We start from the raw sequence: 22965 nt of genomic DNA, 5'->3' as shown, positions 1-22965 counted from the left end.
AGAAAAAAAAAAAAAAAAAAAAAAAAAAAAAAAAAAAAAAAAAAGGATGAGATCAATGCAAAAGTAGAAGAGAAAATGAAAGTGGTTGTGGGAGGGAGAGAAGGGGAGAGGGGAAGGAGAAAGACCTGAAGCCACTTGAGTCCATAGCTTCAACTGATCCTTAGTTTAGCATCATCCCTGCTTTTCCATAGTTTGGCTATGAGTTAATAAATCTTCCTTTCTTTGCTTAAGAAACTTTGAGTTGGGTTTCTTTCACTTACAACCGACTAATAAATACATCCTTTTAATGTAGGAACTGTGTCTTTTTTTTTTTTTTTTTTTTGGGGGCTGGCCGATAGGGGGATCTGAACCCTTGACCTTGGTATTATAATGCTGTGCTCTAACCAACTAAGCTAACCAACCAGCCCTCCCCCCCCCCTTTTTTTTGAGGCAGGCTGGTACAGGGATTGAACCCTGGACCTTGGTATTATCAGCAATCACCATGCTCTAACCAACTAAGCTAACTAGCCAGCCCCAGAAATTGTATCTAATCTGTGTCTCTAGACCTAGTATAGTGCTTGCCCCAGATTACATAATCAATCAAATGTGGGTTGAATAATGTTAAATTTCTTGTTTAGCAATTCTGAATTAAAAGTAGCTTTGAAAATTGATAAGGGTTGGTTTTCTAAAGGGATACATTTTCAAGAGAGGCAGCAATATTAACCTAAGGCTTCAACAGAAGTTAAAAGTTGACATAAAAGTACCAAAGAAATGGATGCTACTCTTTCACTGATATTCGTGACTTTAGCACTTGGACTCCATTGGAAATAAAGCCCACAAAGGAGAGAAGAGTGTTATAACAGGAAGCCATGCAATCTGGCCCAAAGCACCAGATGTGCCCTCCCCAACCTATTTCTATAGTTCCATATTTCAAATGACTAGGATGAAAACATTATTTCATTAAACTTTGGTGGTGTACTTCTCTCTTCCCTTTCTTCTTACCTAATGTGATAAATCACTAAGGGATGCAGACAAAATCAACTTGCCTGATTTCCTCTTCTAATATTTTAAAACTTGAACTTAAGTAGTTAACTCTGTTCAACTATTAAGGAAAGTAAAAATTTGAAATATATGTAAAAAATTTCAGAACTATATCATAGTGCCTAATGGACAGGTGAAACTAAGAATTCTGTATTTTTAGCCCTCTATAATAGGCCCTCTCTGTTTATAACAAGTAAGTTTGACTTTTGCAGATAATTTCAGAAGTATCACATATAAAAGTAAGAAAATGCCTATATGTGTCCATACACTTGTCTTTTAAATAAGAAAAGGAGGGGCCATTCCATGGCTCACTTGGGAGAATGTGGTTCTGATAACACCAAGGCCATGGGTTTGGATCCCTATATAGGGATGGCCAGTTCACCCACTGGCTGAGCGTGGTGCTGACAACACCAAGTCAAGGGTTAAGATCCCCTTACTGGTCATCTTTTTAAAAAATAAATAAATATGGGGCCGGCCCGGTGGCGCACTGGATAGTGCGCCGCTTGGGAAGCGCGGCGGCGCTCCCGCCCGAGGGTTCGGATCCCACATACAGACCAGTTCCCGCTCACTGGCTGAGCGAGGCGCGGGAGCAACACCGAGGGTTGCGATCCCGTTGCCGGTCCCTGGTCCGGTACGGGGGCAACACTGAGGGTTGCGATCCGTTGCTGGACACGGAAAAAAAGACAAAAAGACAAAAAAAAATAAAAATTAAAATTAAAAAAAATAATAAATAAATAAATAAATAAATAAATAAATAAATAAATAAATAAGAAAAGGATTGGTTCCAGTCAAGATGGCGGAATAGACGGTTCCCCGCGTCACTCTCTCTCACAAATCAACCAATTTACAACTATTAAAATGTAATGACAGCCAAGCTGGGGCCGCTGGAGCGCAGGGGAAGAGGAGGAGAGACCTACGGAGTTCATGAAGGCAGAAGAAACCACGATGAGAGAAAGAAAAAACTGCTCAGAGCATTGTGGGCCACAACTGCTTTAAGGCTGGAGATGCTGACCACATGGAGCAGGAGCTGGCAGAAACTGCAGCTGTGCCCTTCAGATGGAGTTAGTTGGAGGCAGCAGGGGAGAAGAGGGCCTTGGTGGCCCCCAGGACAGCAAAACCACTAATAGGGTTCTCATGGACCCACGCAGGAATGAGGAGCCAGAACAGCTGAAAAAGCCATTCAGAGGCCGGTGAGTCATCACAAGGAACCTGCGCACGGCCTGTCCCATGGGAAGTGTTTGGAGCACAGGCCATGGGGAGATGGGCCCACCAAGAGAACACTGGGACACAGCAAGGACAGCCGATCCACCCCCTAATCAGCACAGGACCACTCAGAGGAGACTGGTTGGGAATGCAGGATTGCATGGGGTGTAGTTTAATGGAAAAACTCAGGCCCAGATCAGAGTTTCTATACAACCCAGGTGCACAGGGTCTCTGGAGAGCTGGAAGTACCTATAAGGTCAACCATTAAACCCTGAGCTGCACAAAAACCCTTCAAGAAGCAATTTAGCTTAGCCACAGAGCTCAAGTACTGGTTCCCACAGGAAGCTCCCCCGTTTTAGAAGTAAGCAAAGGACAAAAAATTAGTTCCAGCTCAGGCACACCACCAGCGCCTTGGGGCTGCCAGGGGACCTGAGGCTTGAAGCCAGGACTGGACCTCACTCCCACATATCCCATCCACATCCGGGGACCGGACCCACCGCCCACACACAGGCACACCATCAGCACCTTGAGGCCCCACCCAGGGGCCCAGGGCACGGATCTGGGGACCAGATCCCTTGCCCACAACCAGGCACACTACCAGCTCCTTGGGGCCCCACCTGGGAGCCCAGGTCATGGAGCCAGGGACCAGAAATCCACCCACACCCAGGAAAACGGCCACCATTTGGGGGCCCCGCCATGGGGCCCAGGGATAAAGCCGGGGACCGGACCCTCCTGCCCATACCTAGGCACACTGCCAGCACCTCGGGGGTCTTCCTGGGAGCCCTGGCAATGAGCCAGGGACTGAACCACCCATCCACAACCAGGCACACCACCAGCACCAAGGAGCATGCCAAAAATATCACATCCATGTGGGTGGCCCACTATAGCCACCACAGTAACCACAGCTGCTGTGAAAGTGGCTAGACATCACACCACCATGCAGATTGTCCACCAGCCACTGGAGTGCATCAACACAAGGAGAGTCACCAGCAGAGACCAAAGAAAAGAAGAGGATGTCTCTCTCCACAAAGCCCATTCCAGAGCGACAGAGGAAGCATCTGCTCTATGATAATATTGGGGGACCTGATCACACCTCTCAGCATTGGACAGATCATCTAGGCAACAAATCAACAGAGTAATCGTTACTCTTTCGGAGGGAGAGAAGAAATCTAGGCTTATCAGTGGTGGGAGGGGGGGAATGAGGGGGAATAGGAAGAGATTGGACAAGGGGCATAAAGAATAAGTACAATTTGTAACAATATACATACTAGTAATATTGATTTGATCAACATATGTCAACGCTGAATCCAAAAAATATGTATAATCAATTATGATTCAATAAAATAAGTAAATAAATAAATGTTTGTCTCTGTTGATACCTTAACCTACTTATTCTAAGTCCTTTTCCATGTCAATATCTTTAAGAATAAAATTTAAAAACTTAATTATCTGTATGTAATAATTAACAGTCCCTCAGATATTTAAGTTTTTAATTTTTCAATATTATAAACTACACTCTAATGCAACATCCTTGTAGCTTAATCTTTGTTTATACTCTTAACTATTTTCTTAAGATCTATTTCCAGAAATGGAATTTCTGGATATTGCTTTTATATCTTGGTTGTGCCTTTGTGGATATGGTTCACGGAGTTGTGACATTTTTCATACTTATTTTTTCCTCTTCTCTTTTCTACATCATACGTGTTCATGCTTAAAGAACTACCAAACTTTCTTTATGGAGAGACTGAATTAAGTTCTAATTAAAATATAATTTTGATACTAAGTATGTGAGATAGAGACAAAAAGACACATTGAAAAATAGTAAAAAAGCAACACAAGAATAAAGGCTAAAAGTTAATTTAATATCTTGAAATGGAGTCCCAGACTACAAGAATTGATGATTTTTTTTTTTTTTGTCTTTTGTCTTTTTTTTTTCCGTGTCCGGCAACGGATCGCAACCCTCAGTGTTGCCCCCGTACCGGACCGGGGACCGGCAACGGGATTGCAACCCTCGGTGTTGCTCCCGCGCCTCGCTCAGCCAGTGAGCGGGAACCGGTCTGTACGTGGGATCCGAACCCTCGGGCGGGAGCGCCGCCACGCTTCCCAAGCGGCGCACTATCCAGTGCGCCACCGGGCCGGCCCCAGAATTGATGATTTTTTTTTTTTTTGTCTTTTGTCTTTTTTTTTTCCGTGTCCGGCAACGGATCGCAACCCTCAGTGTTGCCCCCGTACCGGACCGGGGACCGGCAACGGGATTGCAACCCTCGGTGTTGCTCCCGCGCCTCGCTCAGCCAGTGAGCGGGAACCGGTCTGTACGTGGGATCCGAACCCTCGGGCGGGAGCGCCGCCACGCTTCCCAAGCGGCGCACTATCCAGTGCGCCACCGGGCCGGCCCCAGAATTGATGATTTTTGAAATGTAATTACCACTATCACTTCCCCCCAGAACTAGCCACCAACAGTAAATCAACTAGATTCTCACCTTCAGAAATGCTAGAATCATGGAACATGGTTTCAAAAGCCTGATGTGTTTCAGCAAAAGAGGGCCTGTCGGCAGGGCTCCACTTCCAGCCTATGTAAAGAAAGAAGAAAAGAGTAAAAGCTCCTTGCAGGCATTATATATCCAGTGGCATACCTGATAACGAGCTCCATGTATCATTACGTGTGTTTATTAAAGTAGAGTTGCAGCATGTTCACAATGATAGTAATGCAGCCACTTTTTGGTTCCAGACTTATGAGTGTAATGAACTCATTTCCTAAGGCTGGTCCCTTCTATTTGGCCTCAGCTCCTATTCCCTCAAGTATAAGGATGAGGAAAGGTGAAGAGATGTTTTAGAAAATGGCAAGTTTTCTTCAACTGAAAAAATGAAAGTAAAACCTATTTTCAAATTCGATCTAACTTATAATTAATCAACTACATATATATTCAGAAATATAACAATATCAAAAAGGAGGAGCTTAGAGTTTACATTTGACAAAAGGCAGTACGGAATGCTAATGCTCAATGAGAAAATAAAGATTTATGTTCAAACACAACTGTAATTTAATTCATGACTTATATTCCCACTTTTTCACTGTAAAGCAGTCAAATGCTTTTGCTTATTGATCACAGAGGTTATTACGCTTTCTCAATAGCCTTTAGCAATCATCTATATCTAGTTGAAAGTAGCCCTCCCCCACCTTAATTTCCAAACCCAATTTCTTATTATCCTATTAAATATGCAAATGTTTTTGAGAAATTAGGTCAATATTTGAGCCATGGACAAATATTCTTAGGATTCCAACAAGACTCTATGAAGTATCATATGATACACCAACTGGTTGATCAATGACAAACTTTTGAAATGTCATGACACTAGATTCAATCTAACAACACTGAGAAGAGAAATGTTTCCAATTTTGTTAACCATCTTGAACTGCTGGCTTAAACATTCAAAATTAAAAATATGTAAAAATACTCACATGCTCTCATAAGTTCATAAACCTTAGGGGGGCATCCCTCAGGCTGTTCCATTCGATATCCTTTTTCCAGTAGATCATAGACCTGAGACAGGTCAATACCTGGATATGGTGACATTCCATATGTAGCAATTTCCCACAACAGTACTCCAAAAGCTGCATAAGGGATTAAAAAAAAAAAAAGCTTAATGTTTTTTCTCTGATTTATTATTTATTTTATATTGTAAGGTAACTTCCCTTTCAAATTGTGGGTATTCATACACTATTGTAACAACATTAATATACTCTTTTGCCTTTTACAGCATGACTTGTCTTTCTAGAACGTCTGCCTCAGCAATGCTGCAGAAAATCTCAAAACAGTTTTCTTTAAATTTCTCAAGTTTTATTTAGGTTTTCTTTACTATGATGAGTGACAATAAACTATGACTATATAAGAAGCTGGGGGCATAATCCAGCTATTCTTAGAATGGCCCTTGATCCATTTAATGAGTTTCCTGGTTTTAAAGTTAGCTAATATCAGAAGAGTAAAATAAAATGGACTCATTTAAAATCATATAAAATTTACAACAGAAGAAAGAATTTTCACAGTTAGTTATTTCTGAGATTTCTGGTAAAAAGAGACTTAGAATCCTACAGCTATTTCTATTGGCCCATAATCCAAACTTTGAGACTTGTTCAGTCTACTAAGCCTCCACTAAGTTACACTGCTTTTCAGCGAGGTAGAAACAGGATCTGTTACAAGGACAAATTCTAGATGAAACCCCATGATGCCTTCCTCTGTGTCACAGAGCTCTGGAAACGAGCAATAAAACCTAATGTGGAAAATATAGAGCTTTAGAGAGAGAGGATCATTAGAATTCTGAAGGACTTATTTTTTTAAACTTTGTTCTTCATACTTCTTTCTATGCTAAGTTCCTAGCACAGTGTCTGGCAGATAGGAGGTATTTAATAAATCCTTGCTAAATGACTGAAGAAAGATTGGGGTAAAGGCAGAGGAGGAGATTGAACACGGCATATAAGAGAAGCTCTAAAGAATTAGGGCATTCAGGCCGGCCTGGTGGCGCACTCTGTAGAGTGCGGTGCTTTGGGGTGCGGCGGCGCTCCCGCCAAGGGTTCGGATCCCATATAGACATATAGAGACCAGTCAGCTCACTGGTTGAGCGCGGTGCGGGCGCAACACCGAGGGTTGCGGTCCCATTGCCGGTCGCAGTATGGGCGCGACACAGGGTTGCAATCCCGTTACCGGTCACGAAAAAAGACAAAAAAGGAAAAAAAAAAAAAAAAAAAAGAATTAGGGCATTCAGAAATAAAATAAAATGATATGTGCAGGAAAAAGTCCCTTCCAATCTTACCCCAGACATCAGATTTAATTGAGAAGGTATTGTAGGCAAGACTCTCTGGTGCTGTCCACTTAATAGGAAATTTGGCTCCAGCATGAGCAGTATAGGTGTCTCCAGTCATCAATCTACTCAAGCCAAAGTCAGCCACTTTTACCACATGGTTTTCTCCCACTAGGCAGTTACGAGCTGCGAGATCTCTGTGGGAAAGAGAACCCTAAATGTGATTCCATTCAGATCGTAAGAAATATGGTCATGAATGCTCTACTCTTGGTTGTTTGTGCTACAAGCAGAGTTAATAAGTGCTGACAAATATGGTAGTATTTTATGATAATAAACCAACATGGAAGAAAGCCAGTAATTACATATCCCTTGTAGAGTACTCATCAAGAGGCAGCTATGTGATGCCAGAATAAAGCAGGCTTTATAAAATGGGTCCCTATTTCTAAGCACATTGGGATAGTTTCAGAGTTGAGCAATAGACGCTTTTCTATAAGGCTTTAAGTTCTTTACTAAGACAGAAAGCTATTTTTATTTATTTTGGCAGCCGGCCAATAAGGGGATCCAAACCCTTGACCTTGGTGTTACAAGGTGGAGCTCTAACCAACTAAGCCAATGGGCTGCCCTGAAAGGTATTTTAAAATTCAGCCACCGTAGAACAAAAGGATCTCAGATTTGGTGCTGGGCAAAATAAAGCGACAGCTTTCTGTTTTGAGAATAACAAAGGTCCCTCATTAATACTTTAACCAGAGTTTACAAATTGGAAATGACATTATAATGGGCCCTGTAAAAGGGAGAATTACTTTCTTGAATCATCTGAAAATTTCTGGGAAGGTTCTCACATTCTCCCCTTCATCAGCATGTCAAGCAAGATGGCTTCACAGTTAGTCATAGGCAATAAGCAGGTTTTACACACCTATGGATGAAATTCTTCTTCTCTAGGTACTCCATTGCAGAAGAGATCTGAGTGGCCATGTAAAGTAGTACAACTGCAGTCACTTCTTCTCGGTTGCATTCTCGGAGATAATCAAGCAAATTCCCATATGGCATGTACTCAGTCACAATGTAAAATGGTGGCTCCAAAGTACACACACCTGATAGTTGAAGAATAATGCTTGTTTTATTAGTATGTATTCAAACACTCCAAACCACTTTGGCCATGAATAATTTGACAATCTTTTACATCTAGTTCAGCAGTAATCTCTTCCCTTCTTACTACCACATTCCCTGAAATTAATGTAGCAAAAATTAAGAAATTGGTTGATAAGGGAATCTTCATTTCCATTATATTGTTCTCTTGAAATCCATATACCTTTGAGTATTTGCTCTTTGAGCACGAAGACCATAATTTCTAGAATTCTGTACATGCCTATGATTGCCCTCCTCAACTGCATGCTGAAAATGCTTTTCTAAAAGTAACAGCAATTGTGCATATATTGAAGACTATGTGAACCCCAAATGTAATGATGCTTTGTAAAAAGGTTTTAATTGTTTCCATAATCAAAGATTTCACCGATATATGGCAGATTCCTTAAAGGAACCAACAAGAAACTATTTCCTTTGGGATAGTTTGGCTCAATTTGAACGTCCAAAGAAATTGGCCCTATTTTAAAAAGGGGAAAGGTTTATTCAAAGGTTTCTTTGTAACAAACAGCTGAGAAGCCAATCTATCACAGTAGAGCAATCCCTGCTTGTAAAGGTAAACTGAGGGGTATGGTCACATTATTTAAAAAAAATTTTAATTGAAACATAAGTGATTGTACATTTCTGTGGGGTACAGCATTGAATATCAATACCTGTGTGCAATATACAATTCTCAAATCAGGATAATTACTATACTTATCATTACACAATTTAATAATTTTTTGCAGTCACAATTTTTAATCTGCTTCTTTTCAACAGTCTTTTGTTTAATGTCTATTTAGCAAAAATATTTCATGATAGTTGTTGGTTTCATACAATTTTGAATGGTTCTGAACTTTGAATCTGGGGCAATTACCACAAGCTGGGTGGTTTTATATACTGAAATCAATCCAGGCCACTGTTTCTTGGGCTATTTTTAAACACAGAACTATTAATTAAAATGACCATTTACTGAAGTGGATTCACACTTGGAGATTTTACCATGGTGATTCAAGAGGAATTTGGAGATAGCAAGGGGCTGGAGGGCTAGCATCTTTGAGGAAATCTATGGTATCAGGCAAGCTTCCTCACCTAATAGTTGTACCAGATTAGGATGCTTGATTTCCTTCATCACTGCAGCTTCTTTTAGGAACTCTTCTACCTCCATGGTATCTTCCTGGAAAAGGGGAAAGGTAAGAAAGAAAAAAAGGAGGGACAAACCCCTATCTTAATCATTTGAGTCAACTCACAATCCTAAAACTTCAGCTTTAAAAGTAAAAGGGAGAGGGGCCGGCCCGGTGGCGCACTGCTACAGTGCGCCGCTTGGGAAGCGCGCCAGCGCTCCCGCCAAGGGTTCGGATCCCACATACAGACCGGCCGCTCACTGGCTGAGCGAGATGCGGGAGCAACACCGAGGGTTGCGATCCCGTTGCTGGTCCTGGTCCAGTACGGGCGCGACACTGAGGGTTGCGACCCGTTGCCGGTCACGAAAAAAGACAAAAAGGAAAAAAAAAAAAGTAAAAGGGAGTATCTTTTGAGTATTTTAGCATATTACTTTAAGAAATCTTATCACTGGGCCGGCCCGTGGCTCACTCGGGAGAGTGCGGTGCTGATAACACCAAGGCCACGGGTTCAGATCCCATATAGGGATGGCTGGTTCGCTCACTGGCTGATTTTAGGTGCTGACAACACCAAGTCAAGCGTTAAGATCCCCTTACCGGTCATCTTAAAAAAAAAAAAGAAAAGAAAAAGAAATCTTATCACAACCCAATATGCTTTTACAGAAGTCCAACTAAGAAAAAAAAAATGTCTTTACATTTACCCAAAATTAGAAATTGGAGTAAAAGTTAGCAAAGTGAACAAAATTGAGTAATCATATCCTATAATTAACTGAAACTTGGGAGACTTGGATTGGATAATTCAGTTCTCTGATAGTTTACTTCTTCAGATATCTCAGCCTTTGAATGAGGAGACAGAGCAGTTAGCTGTTTGCATGTTTATTTTCCTTCTTCTTAAGGGGAGCAATTCATGTTTACAAGTCTTATTGTTTCACATCAGAATATGCTTAATAAACAGAACTGACTACCACTCACAGCTTAAGAAATGTCCTTATGAGTGATAGTCCAGAGTGACTAAGGCCCTGGGTACATCTTCAAATGAGTGACAACCCTGTAATTTGATACTAGGATGCTTAAAGAAGAGATAGAGTAGCATCAGGAAAAAGATTTCTGTGAATATTAGGAACAAGAAGTGATCTAACTGCATGGAGACAGGGGGAGCAAGTAGAAGGGAGATAAAGGACAGAACAAGAAAGAGCTCCATGATTCTCACATAATGCATGAAGAATTCTCTCTAGAAAGAGTTGTTCTCAGGAAGCAAAACACCTTGTTTGGCCTTTATAACTTTTAATTCTCTTCTAACCTCCCACTACAATTTAAATCAACAGCCTCCAGAGACATACCTTTCCCACATGTGGGTTTCACTGCATTGCAGTGAATAATCTGCCACTGTCTTGTCAGCAATGGCACTAGGGTTAATCATCACAATCTGCTGATGTGCTTGGCACCAGTGGGTGGAAAGTGTTCCAAAGCTAAAAAAGGGCACGCTGATATTTCTAAGTGACTCAGCACAAAAGAAAAAGATGCCTAAAAACTGTAATTCTCAGCAGCCCACCTTCAGTGTTTTCACAGCAACTGTAAGGCTGTATTTCTTCCAGACGCCAACATAAACCTCTCCATATTGACCGCCCCCAAGTTTGTGCTTCATGGTAATATCTGTTCGTTCCATTTCCCATTTGTCATGGATGGGAGATACACCATAGACTGTAGGCTTATTACACTTGGGTGCTGGGTAGTGTAATGTTGTCACCAGCCCATCAGCCACTGTGGAGTGATGGTGAACAAGCTCTGCCAACGTGCTAAAACGGCTCTCAGCGGTCACATATACCTGGTGAGAAAAAGGGAAAAGCTAAACAACTAGAAAAGAGATTAAGAATTTTTAAAAAACCCAAAAGCCCATAGTTCACTGGCCTGAATATTTGAAGATAGGAGGTTATTTTGACATGAAAGATTTAATATGAGGTAAATGAAAGAGTCAAAAGATGATGGCAAGGGGAAACACAGAATCTCAGTTTAATCTTATTTAAACCACCCTTCCTATTCTTCCTAAATGAGCTCAGCCTTGGGGAAAAACTTGTAAGATCTCTCTCTTAATCATCAAATTCATTGGTCTTCAAATATTTTTAAGCAACAAGTCTGTGGAACCCAAACATATGACAGGTAAATGAAGAGACACTCTGATTAAAGCAGGCAAGTAGGTACTTAGTCTCCTGTAAAAGTTTGTGAGATACATGTAAGAATCTTGCACAGAATGTAATTTGAAAACCCCTGTTTTAGATTTTTTTTTTTTTGGTAAGAGGAAGATACTCAAATATCTTACAATTTTTGTATTATTAGGATGTGCTTTTGAGTGCCTAGGCCATTAAAAAAGAGCCACAATTTGATTTCAGAGCATTGTTAACAAAATAGTTGCTAATTTGTGATATGGAACAAAAAGTGTAAAGTAAGACAGCAGTATTTGGCCTTATCTCCCAAGGGAGTTTGTTATTTTTCAAAAAGAAAAATAACATTTCATTTTATCATATACAGAAAAGTATACAATTCATAAGTGGAGAACTGACAAATTTTACAAAATAAACTCACTCATGTAAACATCATCACCCACACCAAGAATTATAATATTACCAATACTCCAAAGCCCCCCTGTGCCCTCCCAGCTATTTACCCCTGGAAAGGTAACCACCATGCTGACTTCTAACTTTTAGGTTAGCTTTGCCTGCTTCTGAACTATATACAAATAAAATCGTGTAATATGTATTGTTTTGTGTCTGCTTTCTTTCACTCTCTTTAATTGCAATATTATTCACATACCATAAAATTCACTATTTTAATGTGTACAATTTAGTGGTTTTTAGTATATTCATAAGGTTGTCCAACCCTCACTACTATCTAACTCCAGAACATTTTCATCACCCCCAAAAGAAACCCCATATGCATTAGCAATCATTCTCACTCCCCCCCTCCCCTGGTAACCACTAACCCCTTTTACTCAACTTTGTGTGGGTGAGACACATCTACAGCTGAGGCCAGCAAACTTTTTTTTGTGAAAGTCCAGATAATAAATATTTTAGGCTTGTGGCCAGAGGGTCTTTGTCACAACTACTCAATTCTGCCTAGTAGTAGAAAGTAGCCACAGACAATACATCAACAAATGGGTGTGGTTGTTTTCCAATAAAATTTTATTTACAGGCTGGCTTATTAGTTCAGTTGGTTAGAGCACAGCCTTATAACACCAAGGACACAGGTTTGAATCTCCATTCCAGCCAGCCACAAAAAATAAAAATGAAAATCTATTTACAAAAGCAGGCAGGTGGGAGGCTATGGTTTTCCCTGATGGTGTTGTGTGTAGCAGTACTATGATCATTTCTGTCATTGTATGAGATTCCATTTTATAAATATACCACAATTTATTAATCCACTCCACTGCTGTTAGATACTTGGGTGTTTCCAGTTTTTAGTTATCATAAATAATGCTGCCATGCACATTCCCATACGTATTCTGGTATACACTTGCACTCATTTCTGCTGGGTATATAACTAGAAGTAAAACTGCTGGCCTCTCTCATATTATTATCTGATTCTATTTGGTTCAGTCAAGAGACAGCATACTATGTCTGTATAGTGGTCCAAAAGAGAAAGAAAACTAATCATTTATTTCCTACTCTGTACCAGCCATTATGTTTAACAGAAATTATTTCACTTAATCCTTACAACGATCCAATAAAGTGGGATTTTATTGTAGACAGGGAAATTGAGGCTATGTAAGGTCACAAAGTTAATAAATGGCGTAGTTATAAAGCAAACCAGGACTGCTTATTCCAAAGCCTGTGCTTCCCCCTACTGTGCATATCACAGAGAGGGAAAGAATGGAAAAAAATAATTCAACCTAAATTTACTGTTCAATAGAAGAACGGACATAAGCCAATTCTAATAGTTTATGAAGTGGAACAGTTCCATTCTTACACATCCATTCTAACATGGTTGGTCTTCCCAACATAAAATTGCTAAATGACTGAATAATCTATTTATATGAACATACAATAACGATCAACATCGGTCTCAAAAATCTAAATTCATACTCAGTGAACGTTCTAGTAGAGATTATTCTATTTTTCAAAGATAGAAGGTTAATTTATAAATTCTATATCAATGTATGGGGTGCATATTTGCGTGTTGATGATTAGAACAGCTAACTTATACAGCAGTTTCCTTCCTTCTTCACCTTCAAATATAGCTTATCATTAAATTAATACAGTACTGTTTTTAATTTCCATTACCATATTCTTTTGAAAAGAGCAAGCTCTAATAGGCCAAATAACCCAAACTCACAAAGTCAGAGAATATTTTATTCTGTGTCAGTCATAAAAACTATATTCCACTTTAGTCATTCTGAACGTTGTTTCTACAGAGCTGCCTGTCCACACCTAGAGGTGGTTACTGGCTGCTCTGGCAAATCTTACCTTGCCATCTGTGGTGGTATTGATCCTGTAGTGATACACACGCCCTTCGTACCTGAGCGAGATTGACAGCTGCCCAGGGCTGCTCTCACTTTCTCGCACCAGGAAACTGCCATTGATTAGACTGCTGAGTAGATACTCTGCTGCACTGCGTGATACTGGTCCATGGTACCAGGAATGTTTTTCCAGGCTGTTCACTGGAGTGATATAGTTGCTTGGCACCCAACCCTGTCCATTCTTAGAGCGAACTTCACTCCACTCACCATTCTGGTTGTAACCAAGGACTCGCAGCTTTTCACCTAGCCATGAGATCATCACAGAATGAAAGAAAAGATGTTAACACTTTATTTCAAACTGAAGCACTGTACTGTCAAACTTTAAATTCACTGAAAAATGAATCAGGAACTTTTATGACAAAAATTTTTTTTTAAATAATGAAAACAAACTTGTCTACTTATCACACCCTGATTGATCTCTCTAGCTTGATCATCATCGCCTGACTGATCTCTTTAGCTTCTCTTAAAACCACAGAAGCACAGTCAGAGAGTTTTCTGGCATTTATTACAGTTTTTTTTTTAAGATGACCAGTAAGGGGATCTTAACCCTTGACTTGGTGTTGTCAGCACCACGCTCTCCCAAGTGAGCTAACCGGCCATCCCTATGTAGGGATCCAAACCCGCGGCCTTGGTGTTATCAGCACCACACTCTCCCGAGTGAGCCACGGGCCAGCCCTGCTCCTACAGGTTTTTAAAGGTTTATACACCACATAAAAATGTCCTTAGGAAACTCTATGAATAGTAAGATGGTGTACTAAGATAGATTATTCAAATGGTTGGATAATGACATGGTGCTCACTCTTCAAAAGAAAAATAAAAGTCACTTTCCCTCAAAACAGTTTATCAATGAATGTATCTCATATATATGGTTCAATGTTAACAATAATCAAGGACTGAGGATAAGACATGTGAAATATAAAGTTACTTCTAAATTTCACTTGGATCCAAGGCAACAAAAACTGGGGGGTGGTCAGTGAGGACCCCCAAGGCACAATCTTTTCCAGGACGCAAGTTTAAAACAGTTATAATTTCCTGCTTTCCCTCCTATTCCCCATGAAAAATGAATTACTCCTACCCATTCCTCTAAAATTCATGTGTAGAAAGAGAAACTGACTCTGAAGTTGGAATTCAAACCCCAAGTCATTTAGTATATCTTTGTTATCAACTCCAATGTCCTTGAATTATCTATTAAAGTTGTGAACATCACAATTCAACGTTCATTTTGTCTCTATACTTGCAGCAGACTAGAAGCTTCTTTGGTAAAACATGGAAATTGAAAGAGATATCATTAGTAATAAATAAATGTTAATCTAAATAATCCTTGTAGTGCCTTAGGCTCTTGTCTCTAAGAGATGCAAGCCTTCATAGAGAGTTCACAACTATATCCTCAATATCGGAAAGCAGAAAAAAGCCAAATCAATCAAAAGCACATGGCCCAGAAGTTATCAGGCAAGGCTATTGAGGAAAAATGCAAAATGATTAATTTAGAAGCCTTCTATCTTTTCCCAATGGCCTACAGAAATGTTTACCATGGGATACTTTCTATTAGACCCTACTATCTCACCTGAGACAACTGGATATGAGACATTCAGTGTGATAAAACACAAGAATGTAAACACACACACATATATATAATATACATATATACAGATAGATAGGAATGTATCTAGTGTGGTGGTGGATATGCACAAGTGCACAGATAAATACTCACCAACCATATTTACAGAAAAAAAAAAAATCTTGCTAGAAAAACTGAAGAAAGCTTGTTGCTCTGTAGCTTTTCTCTATTAGTCCACAAGAACTAGAAGTAAAGACTAAGTACTTTACATATATATAATATTGTTGCTTCTTAATAAAGAACTGGAAATGACAGGTCATCGTAATTAGGATACAGTCAAACACTCTAGGCTTTTGTTTGATTTTCTCTTTTTGGCAGTTGTTAGGAAAATTTTCTACTATGAAAGTTTTGGCTACCATGGAAATTGATGGGGGTGACTACTAATGATACAAACATTGACACTATAGGCAGAGGAGTCCTACAGAGAATATTTGTTTTTTTAAATTCAAGCAAAATATCATCTTCCAGGAAGGAAATAAAATTAGTGTCATCTTATTTTTAAAATACTTTTTATCTTTTAAAATAATAAAATACTTTAGCATGACATTTTATATTAATAAGAACCTGATATAAAAATCTGGCATTTCAGAGGTTTTACAAGAAACTGTTGGCCATAAAATAAAAGGAATCTCAGTTCTTGAGCTGCACACAAATGGTTGCTATAACTGGTAACTGAGGAATTAACAGACTTTATCAATGTTTCCTTGGTGACTGAGCTAACTTGGAAAGTACTGACAAGAAAATTATACCTAGAAAAGAATGTTCTGAGTCACTGCTTCACAAATTTCTCCACTAATGTTATCAGTAAAGGTAAAATAGAGTGTACTGTATTCCTAAGAAACTACTGCACACTATAAAATTTCTTTAGAATTCTTTGTTTTATCCTCAAACTTTATGTAAAATTTTCCTTCAACTATATAAACACTCCCACATTACACATATCATCACCATCCTGCCCCCAAAACTACCCCAAATCTTTAAGTTAAATTGACACTAGTAGATAATGTACTTTTGCTTTTCCTATGCCTTTGAAAAATTCTGGCACATGCACACATGTAATCAATCACACCCACTCTGGGACCCCTAAAAACTTTAGATGAGGGTAACATTCCTTGACTGGAGAGAGGCCTGTCTTTTTAGTTTGGTATATCCACTGCCATTTTATACCTTGTTCTGAACCTTTCAAATAAAAGGCATTTATCTGACAAATAATCATTTAAGTTACAATTTCATTTCGTCAAAAATTATCCTGAAACACATTTTTTCCCAGTAGGACGTTTTCATAGGTTCAGAAAGTAAGAATAAGCTTCGGCAGACTAGCAATCCAATTCATGCACACAATGAGAATGTCCCCATACTCCTATTTCTTTCTCATAAAAGATCCACTATTTTTGTCCTTGTTTAAAAAATCAATAATGGGTGATTTTACTTGGTCGTGTTCTTAGTGTTCCCTTTTATTAAGAATTTGCCACTGAAACAAACTACTACTCTCTTGAGATTATTATTACAATAGAAATCCTTCCTACTATTTCTCTCACTAACCTATATAAACACATTTTCATTTTTTGGAGCAAGAGTTTCTGCATGAAGATGAGAGCCCAGTGTTTCACATTCTGGACTCTTATCTTCATGCAGAAACTCTTGCTCCAAAAATGAAAATGTTTATTGAACTAAATAATAAACAGTGTGCTTAGTGATTCAGTTGCTTACATTCTGGGTGCAAGTTCTTAATCTCACTGTAGACTGGTAATGAACAGTTCTCAGATAGGTAGTCACTCCACAGACAACATTTGAATAGCACTGGGGTCTGGCAACATGACTCACCTTAGTTAGCCACAGTTCAATTAGAATTGATGTATGGTAAATCTTACCTTTGTGGTAGATGAATATTGGCATATTACATATAATACAGAATTGTGACAAGGAAAGTTTACGTACATATTGTAGAGGTTTTTTTCTAAGGTGCTTTATCTCATTTTATCCTTAATAAATCCTAAAAAGTAGACTTATACATTATAGGGCATTATCTCATACACAGGTAAAAAAGACAATGAACCAAAAGTATTTGCACCCAAATTACCTAGCTAATTTTAGTCAGTGGCAGAAAATAAAACAGGTCCCTTTATTTCTTAACCATTAATGAAAACTGAAAAGTGAGAGGATGTTACACAGAAGCCTCACCTTTAGTGATGCTAAGTGTGTTATCACCACTTGCTACAAAATCATAAAGTGCAACGAAGAGATTAGGGTCACTCTCAGTAGCTCCGAGCAAGTTCTCCTTGGAGCTCCATCTGATGGCTTCGTTCAGTGCCTGGGGTTCAACATCACAACCGTAAGGGCGGTGCAAGGCTTCTGAAAGACATAAAAAGGGAAGAGAATTAACAGTGAGCTCAACAGCTGGAAATTCCTTCAAATTCAGTACATAAACAGTATTTCAGCTGCTGGCATACACTGACAGCTCCAGACTGGGACAGAACTGTACAGTTTGTGGAGTCATGAAGAATGAGCAAACAGGCACTGTGTCATGAGGAAGCAATTTACTTGCTTAAAATATAACAAGGTAGTCAGAGAATAGACCACAAAATGAGAGGCCTGATTTATACACATTTGCCAAAATCAGACAAAAATAAATAGGAAAAGCAAGGTTTTCTCAAAATGAAAAAAAAGAAATGTCTACTAATATTATATAGCATATTGGATATTTTTTTTGTGGTGGTAGTGGTGGTTTTAAAGGAAGAGTAATGTTTCACAAGTCCTCCCAAACTCTCCCCACATAAAACAAATTGTAGAAAAGACAACAGAGACTATATTTCAGAAATATGTACATATTGTATAAATCCAGACCCTCTTTTTACATATGGAAAAAGTTATAGAAATAGTGCATGTAGAAAAAAAATCCTAAAATTATCTGCTAAACAAAAGAAACATGTTTTGATTTAATACAAAATATTTGTGGCATTCCAAAATACCTTTATGTTACTATTTACTATGTATAATAGCTTGTAATTGCTCATTGTTTTAATGACAATTTTTTTTCACTCTATTTCTTTTCATGGGCAGTGGATTTCTGTAAAATAACAATAATTTAATTGAAGGTTGTAGAAAATGTAACTACCAATGGACTTGTTGAGTTTCTACCGTGGTGGTTGAAACTTTGTAAGACCTGCTTCTTTCCACAAGGCTTTACAGTTCCTACCTTTAGTCATACTACATAAACAGGTGATCCTTATACCACCTTAATTAAAGACCACCTGATTCTTACAGCCCAGGCTGGTTATACAAAAAATACACTATTCTTCCAGTAGTGATTTTCTTGATCATTGGGACTGTTTTTAGTGGCTGTCTGCCAAGGCAAACCATCCAACTGTCCATGTCATGTAACAACACTTCTCTATTATGTCTCTCTCCCTCCACTCATTTTTAATTTAAAATTGGTTTTATCATATTTGAAGGAAAAAACCTTGCATTTGTGGTTTTATTTTGGTTCAAATCCATTCCCTCTTCTCCATCTCTATTGCCAATGCCTTAGTTCAGAAACCCAACATCTCTCACCTGGACTACTTCCTCCAGTCTTGTCTCCCTCAAATCCATCCTCCACACAGCTGGCAAAGTGATCTATTTAAGACAAAAATTTGACCATGTCACTCTTCTTAAGCCTCTTCAGTAGTTCATCATCAAGCTGAAGTCTCCTGATCATAGGCTTCCAGGCCCTTCATGATAAGGTCTCTGCCTACTTCTCCAGCTTCACCTCTTCCCACTCCACACCTCAAACTGTAAATTTTAACATACACCATGCTGCTTCTCACCTTCTGACCTTTGTTCACACAGTCCAGTGTATCTGGAATGGGTTCTCACCCACTCATTTTAGTTTTTTACTCTTTTCTTCCCCAGAAGCACACAGCACTCATCCATTCATTTTGTAACACTCGGCTCCAATACAACCACCGTTAGGACACCTCAAATGTTCCTCCTCCCTGTGCTCTCAAAAGCATTACACTTGGTGCATTAATACCCTCTATTTTTATCTCTGTATTTATAATATCCTGTATTTAAGTGTGTTTTCCAAACTTCACAATGTGCTCCTTGGGGATAAAAACTATTATCTGTTTTCTATCAAGAGTTACATAATATGTGTTCAATAACTGGTAAATAGATGCCCAAATTATAAAAAAATACACAATGAGATGTACATTAAAGTCGCATTAACCAATGTTTAAAAACTGACTTCACAACTACATGATACATGATATAGATAGAAATTCCTGTTGTAGGTTGGATTTGTAATTCTCCTAACATTTATAGAGTTTGTTTCACTTCATCACATTCCTTCCTTCTCTTAAAAGGAATATACAGGGCTGGCTGGTTAGCTCAGTTGGTTAGAGTGGGGTGTTATAACACCAGGGTCAAGAGTTTGGATCTCTGTACCAACAAGCTGCCAAAAAAATAAATGTATGTTTAAAATTCCACAGTTAATTACATTTGCTTTACGAATACAGTCATGTGTTGCTTAACAACATGGACACATTCTGAAAAATGTGTCATAAGGCAATTACGTTGTTGTGTGAACATCATAGGGTGTACTTACACAAACCTAGATGGTATAGCCTATTGCAAACCTAAGCCATATAGTACAGCCATATAATCTTAGGGGACCATTGTCATATATGCAGTCTGTGATTGACCAAAATGTCATTATGTATGACTGTGTTATAATAAACTTAGATATGTTCAGACATACTGAAAGGTTAATTTAAAGCAGTTATCCTGTTCCTTATTTAAATGCAGAGTTATAGTGAATGAGAACAGCTATATTATATACCAAGATAACCAAATTAGGACTACCAAATAAACAAAACACCATATTAAAAGAAATGGCTTAATATGCAAAATTACTCTCCGTTCTTGCCCCCAAATCTGTTTTCACACGGCATTCCCTATCTTAGTTCATGGCAACTCTACCAGGTGGCTAGGCCAAAAACCTTGGAATCATTCATGACTCTTTCTTGCTCTCACATACCACATGTCACCACCATCATCTCTTACCTAGATTATATCACTAGATTACTAACTGATTTCCACACTTTTATACCTGCTCTCCCTACTGTCTATTCTCAACATACCAGCCATCTTTTTTTTTTTTTTAATTTTTAATTTTTGTTTTGTTTTTAGCTGCTGGCTAATAAGGAATCCAAACCACTGACACCAGACATCTTTTAAAGCATAAGTTAGATTTGTTCAAAACTCTTCAATGGCTCCATCTTAGAATAAAAGCCAAAATCCTTACAGGGTCTGCAAAGCTGTTCACAACTTGTCTTGCCAGTTCATCTTCTACTATTCTTCCCCTAGCTCACCTCGTTCTGGCCACTGGCCTACCTGCTATTGCTTGAACATGGCAGGTACATTCCTCCTGCCTCAAGACCTCTGCACTGGTTTTTCCTTCCCCGTAAATCACTTCCCCTTGACATTTCACACAAATGTTATCCTCTCAGTATGGTATTCTGACTAAGCTATTTTAAAGTGTATCTACTCCTCACAACATATCCCCCATTTCTCCTTTCCTGATTTATTTCTCTCCATAGCTCTTATTACCACCATATTGCATAATTTACCTATTTATTATTATATTCATGTACAAGGGTACTTCAAAAAGTTCATGAAAAAATAGAATTAAAAGATCACACTAATCTTTCCATAAACTTTTTGAAGTTCCCTTGTATATTATCTAACACCTTGCACTAGAATGTAAGTTTTATGAGGACAGGGATTTTTGTCTGTTTGTTCAGTAAATAGTGAACCCAGAACAGTGCCTATATATTAGACTCTCAAAAAAGATGTGTTGAAAGAATAAATCATGTACACAGTAGGACCCCTTATCTGCGCTTTTGCTTTCCCTAGGTTCAGTTACCTGTAGTCAACCACAGCCAGAAAATATTAAATGGAGAATTCCAGAAATAAACAATTCGTAAGTTTTAAATTAGTTTTCAATACTAGCCTAATACTGTATCACAATGCCTCATCATTCACCTCACTTCATCCCATCATGAAGGGCATCTCTTATCATCTCACATCATCCCAAGGAGAAGGATGAGCACAGTATAATAAGATACTTTGAAAGAGAGAGAGATACCGCATTCACATAAATTTTATTACAGTATATTGCTACAGTTATTCGATTTTACTATTAGTTATTGTTGTTAATCTCTTACTGTGCCTTATTTATAAGTTAAATTTTACCACAGGTATGTACGTGTAGGAAAAAATGCAGTGTAGGGTTTGATACTGTCTGTGGTTTCAGGCGTCCCCCACAGATAAGGAGGGGACTACTGTACTGCCATACTCACAGAGAATACTATGAGAGAACAGAATATAAAACAAATCTCTGGAATCAGGCACGGCTTCAGACTTTAAATCTGAGCACTTAAACTAGATGAGCAGGAATTCTGCACGGATGACAGGAGAGCGACAGACTGTTAATGTGCAAAGACACACCTATAATGTGTGGTTCATCTGTACAGGGGGGAACTCCAAGCCCAAAGGAGGACTGTTAAAGGCAAGTCAGCTGCTTAAAAACCATGTTATTTGACAAAAGGAGAAAACAGAATGAGACCTACAGCACGATTTCATGTAGATTTAAAAGATATACACAGGCCAAACAATACTATATATTTATCAAACATATAAAGTAATAAATACAGGATAAAAGTTATTTTTGAGGCCAAAGTACTAAAAGCTCCACAAATTGGAAAACAATTCATTTTATTCCACTCCCCTTCTTCCCATCTCTGGTTCTATGGTCTTTTCAGTTAAAGTCAAAAGATCTTATTTCCTTCCTTTCTTCTTTCTTCCCACTCATTCTTTTGTTCTCACAGAATTAAGGGTCAGTATCCTGTACAATCCACCCACACAGGATATCCATTTAAAAACCATCCTACCCATTAACACCAAACAAAAGGAAAACTTTTTTTAAAGACATAAACATCCTAATATTTTTCTGAGGCTAGGAATGAACATGTATTTTGAATCACAAACAGTTAAAGAACTAAATGGGGGAGAACAAGCTAAGAAATAAAGGCAAAAACCAAAATGAAACAAAAGGCTGTGGGAAGAGCAACTAAATGTCACAGTGTTACCCAGTGGGTCTGGTCTATGCCACTTTCCTCATCAGTTCAGACAGACATGTCTGGATGATTCAGATGTACTGTGCCTACCTAAATGCAAGTGTGTAGGCCAGGAATGTTTTATTTTTGAACAATGTGAAGTGACTGCTATAAATTAGGCACCTTAGACGGTAAAATTAACTAATCTTCCAATAATCACTGCTATAGAAGGGATTATTAGATCATGGACTTGAGTAGATTTTTCACTTTTGGTGTGTAAAGGACTCAGGTAGCAGAAATAAACATGACAATTAAGAAAAGGTAATTTTTATTATTCTTTTCTATCGATACATTTGCAGGATACAACAACAAAAAAAGCAAAAGAGAAATAAATAGCAACTTGTACAGCATAAATTGTCATGATTAATTAAGCAAGTTAAAATCCAGAATAATAAAGCTCAAATTCCAAGATAATTCCTA

The 22965-nt window shown here is 38.6% G+C and overlaps 1 protein-coding gene across 2 annotated transcripts in view; it reads right to left on the bottom strand.

Moving 5' to 3' along the window:
- ABL2 (ABL proto-oncogene 2, non-receptor tyrosine kinase) overlaps positions 1-22965 on the bottom strand; it is a 110972-nt gene that overhangs the window by 4151 nt on the left and 83856 nt on the right. For both annotated transcript variants that reach the window (XM_008571507.1, XM_008571509.1), the window contains exons 2-10: positions 18941-19003; positions 17570-17740; positions 13718-14013; positions 10813-11085; positions 9232-9316; positions 7934-8111; positions 7033-7217; positions 5684-5836; positions 4704-4793 (exon numbers count right to left, since the gene is read on the bottom strand). In XM_008571507.1, the coding sequence (XP_008569729.1) occupies positions 4704-4793; positions 5684-5836; positions 7033-7217; positions 7934-8111; positions 9232-9316; positions 10813-11085; positions 13718-14013; positions 17570-17740; positions 18941-19003 (1494 nt within the window). The remainder of the gene's footprint in view (positions 1-4703; positions 4794-5683; positions 5837-7032; positions 7218-7933; positions 8112-9231; positions 9317-10812; positions 11086-13717; positions 14014-17569; positions 17741-18940; positions 19004-22965) is intronic.

Source organism: Galeopterus variegatus, unplaced genomic scaffold (assembly GCF_000696425.1).
Source record: "Galeopterus variegatus unplaced genomic scaffold, G_variegatus-3.0.2 Scaffold694, whole genome shotgun sequence".
NCBI lineage: Eukaryota > Metazoa > Chordata > Mammalia > Dermoptera > Cynocephalidae > Galeopterus > Galeopterus variegatus.
The sequence above is the reverse complement of the archived record's forward strand: the minus strand, read 5'-3'. Positions and strand labels throughout refer to the sequence as shown.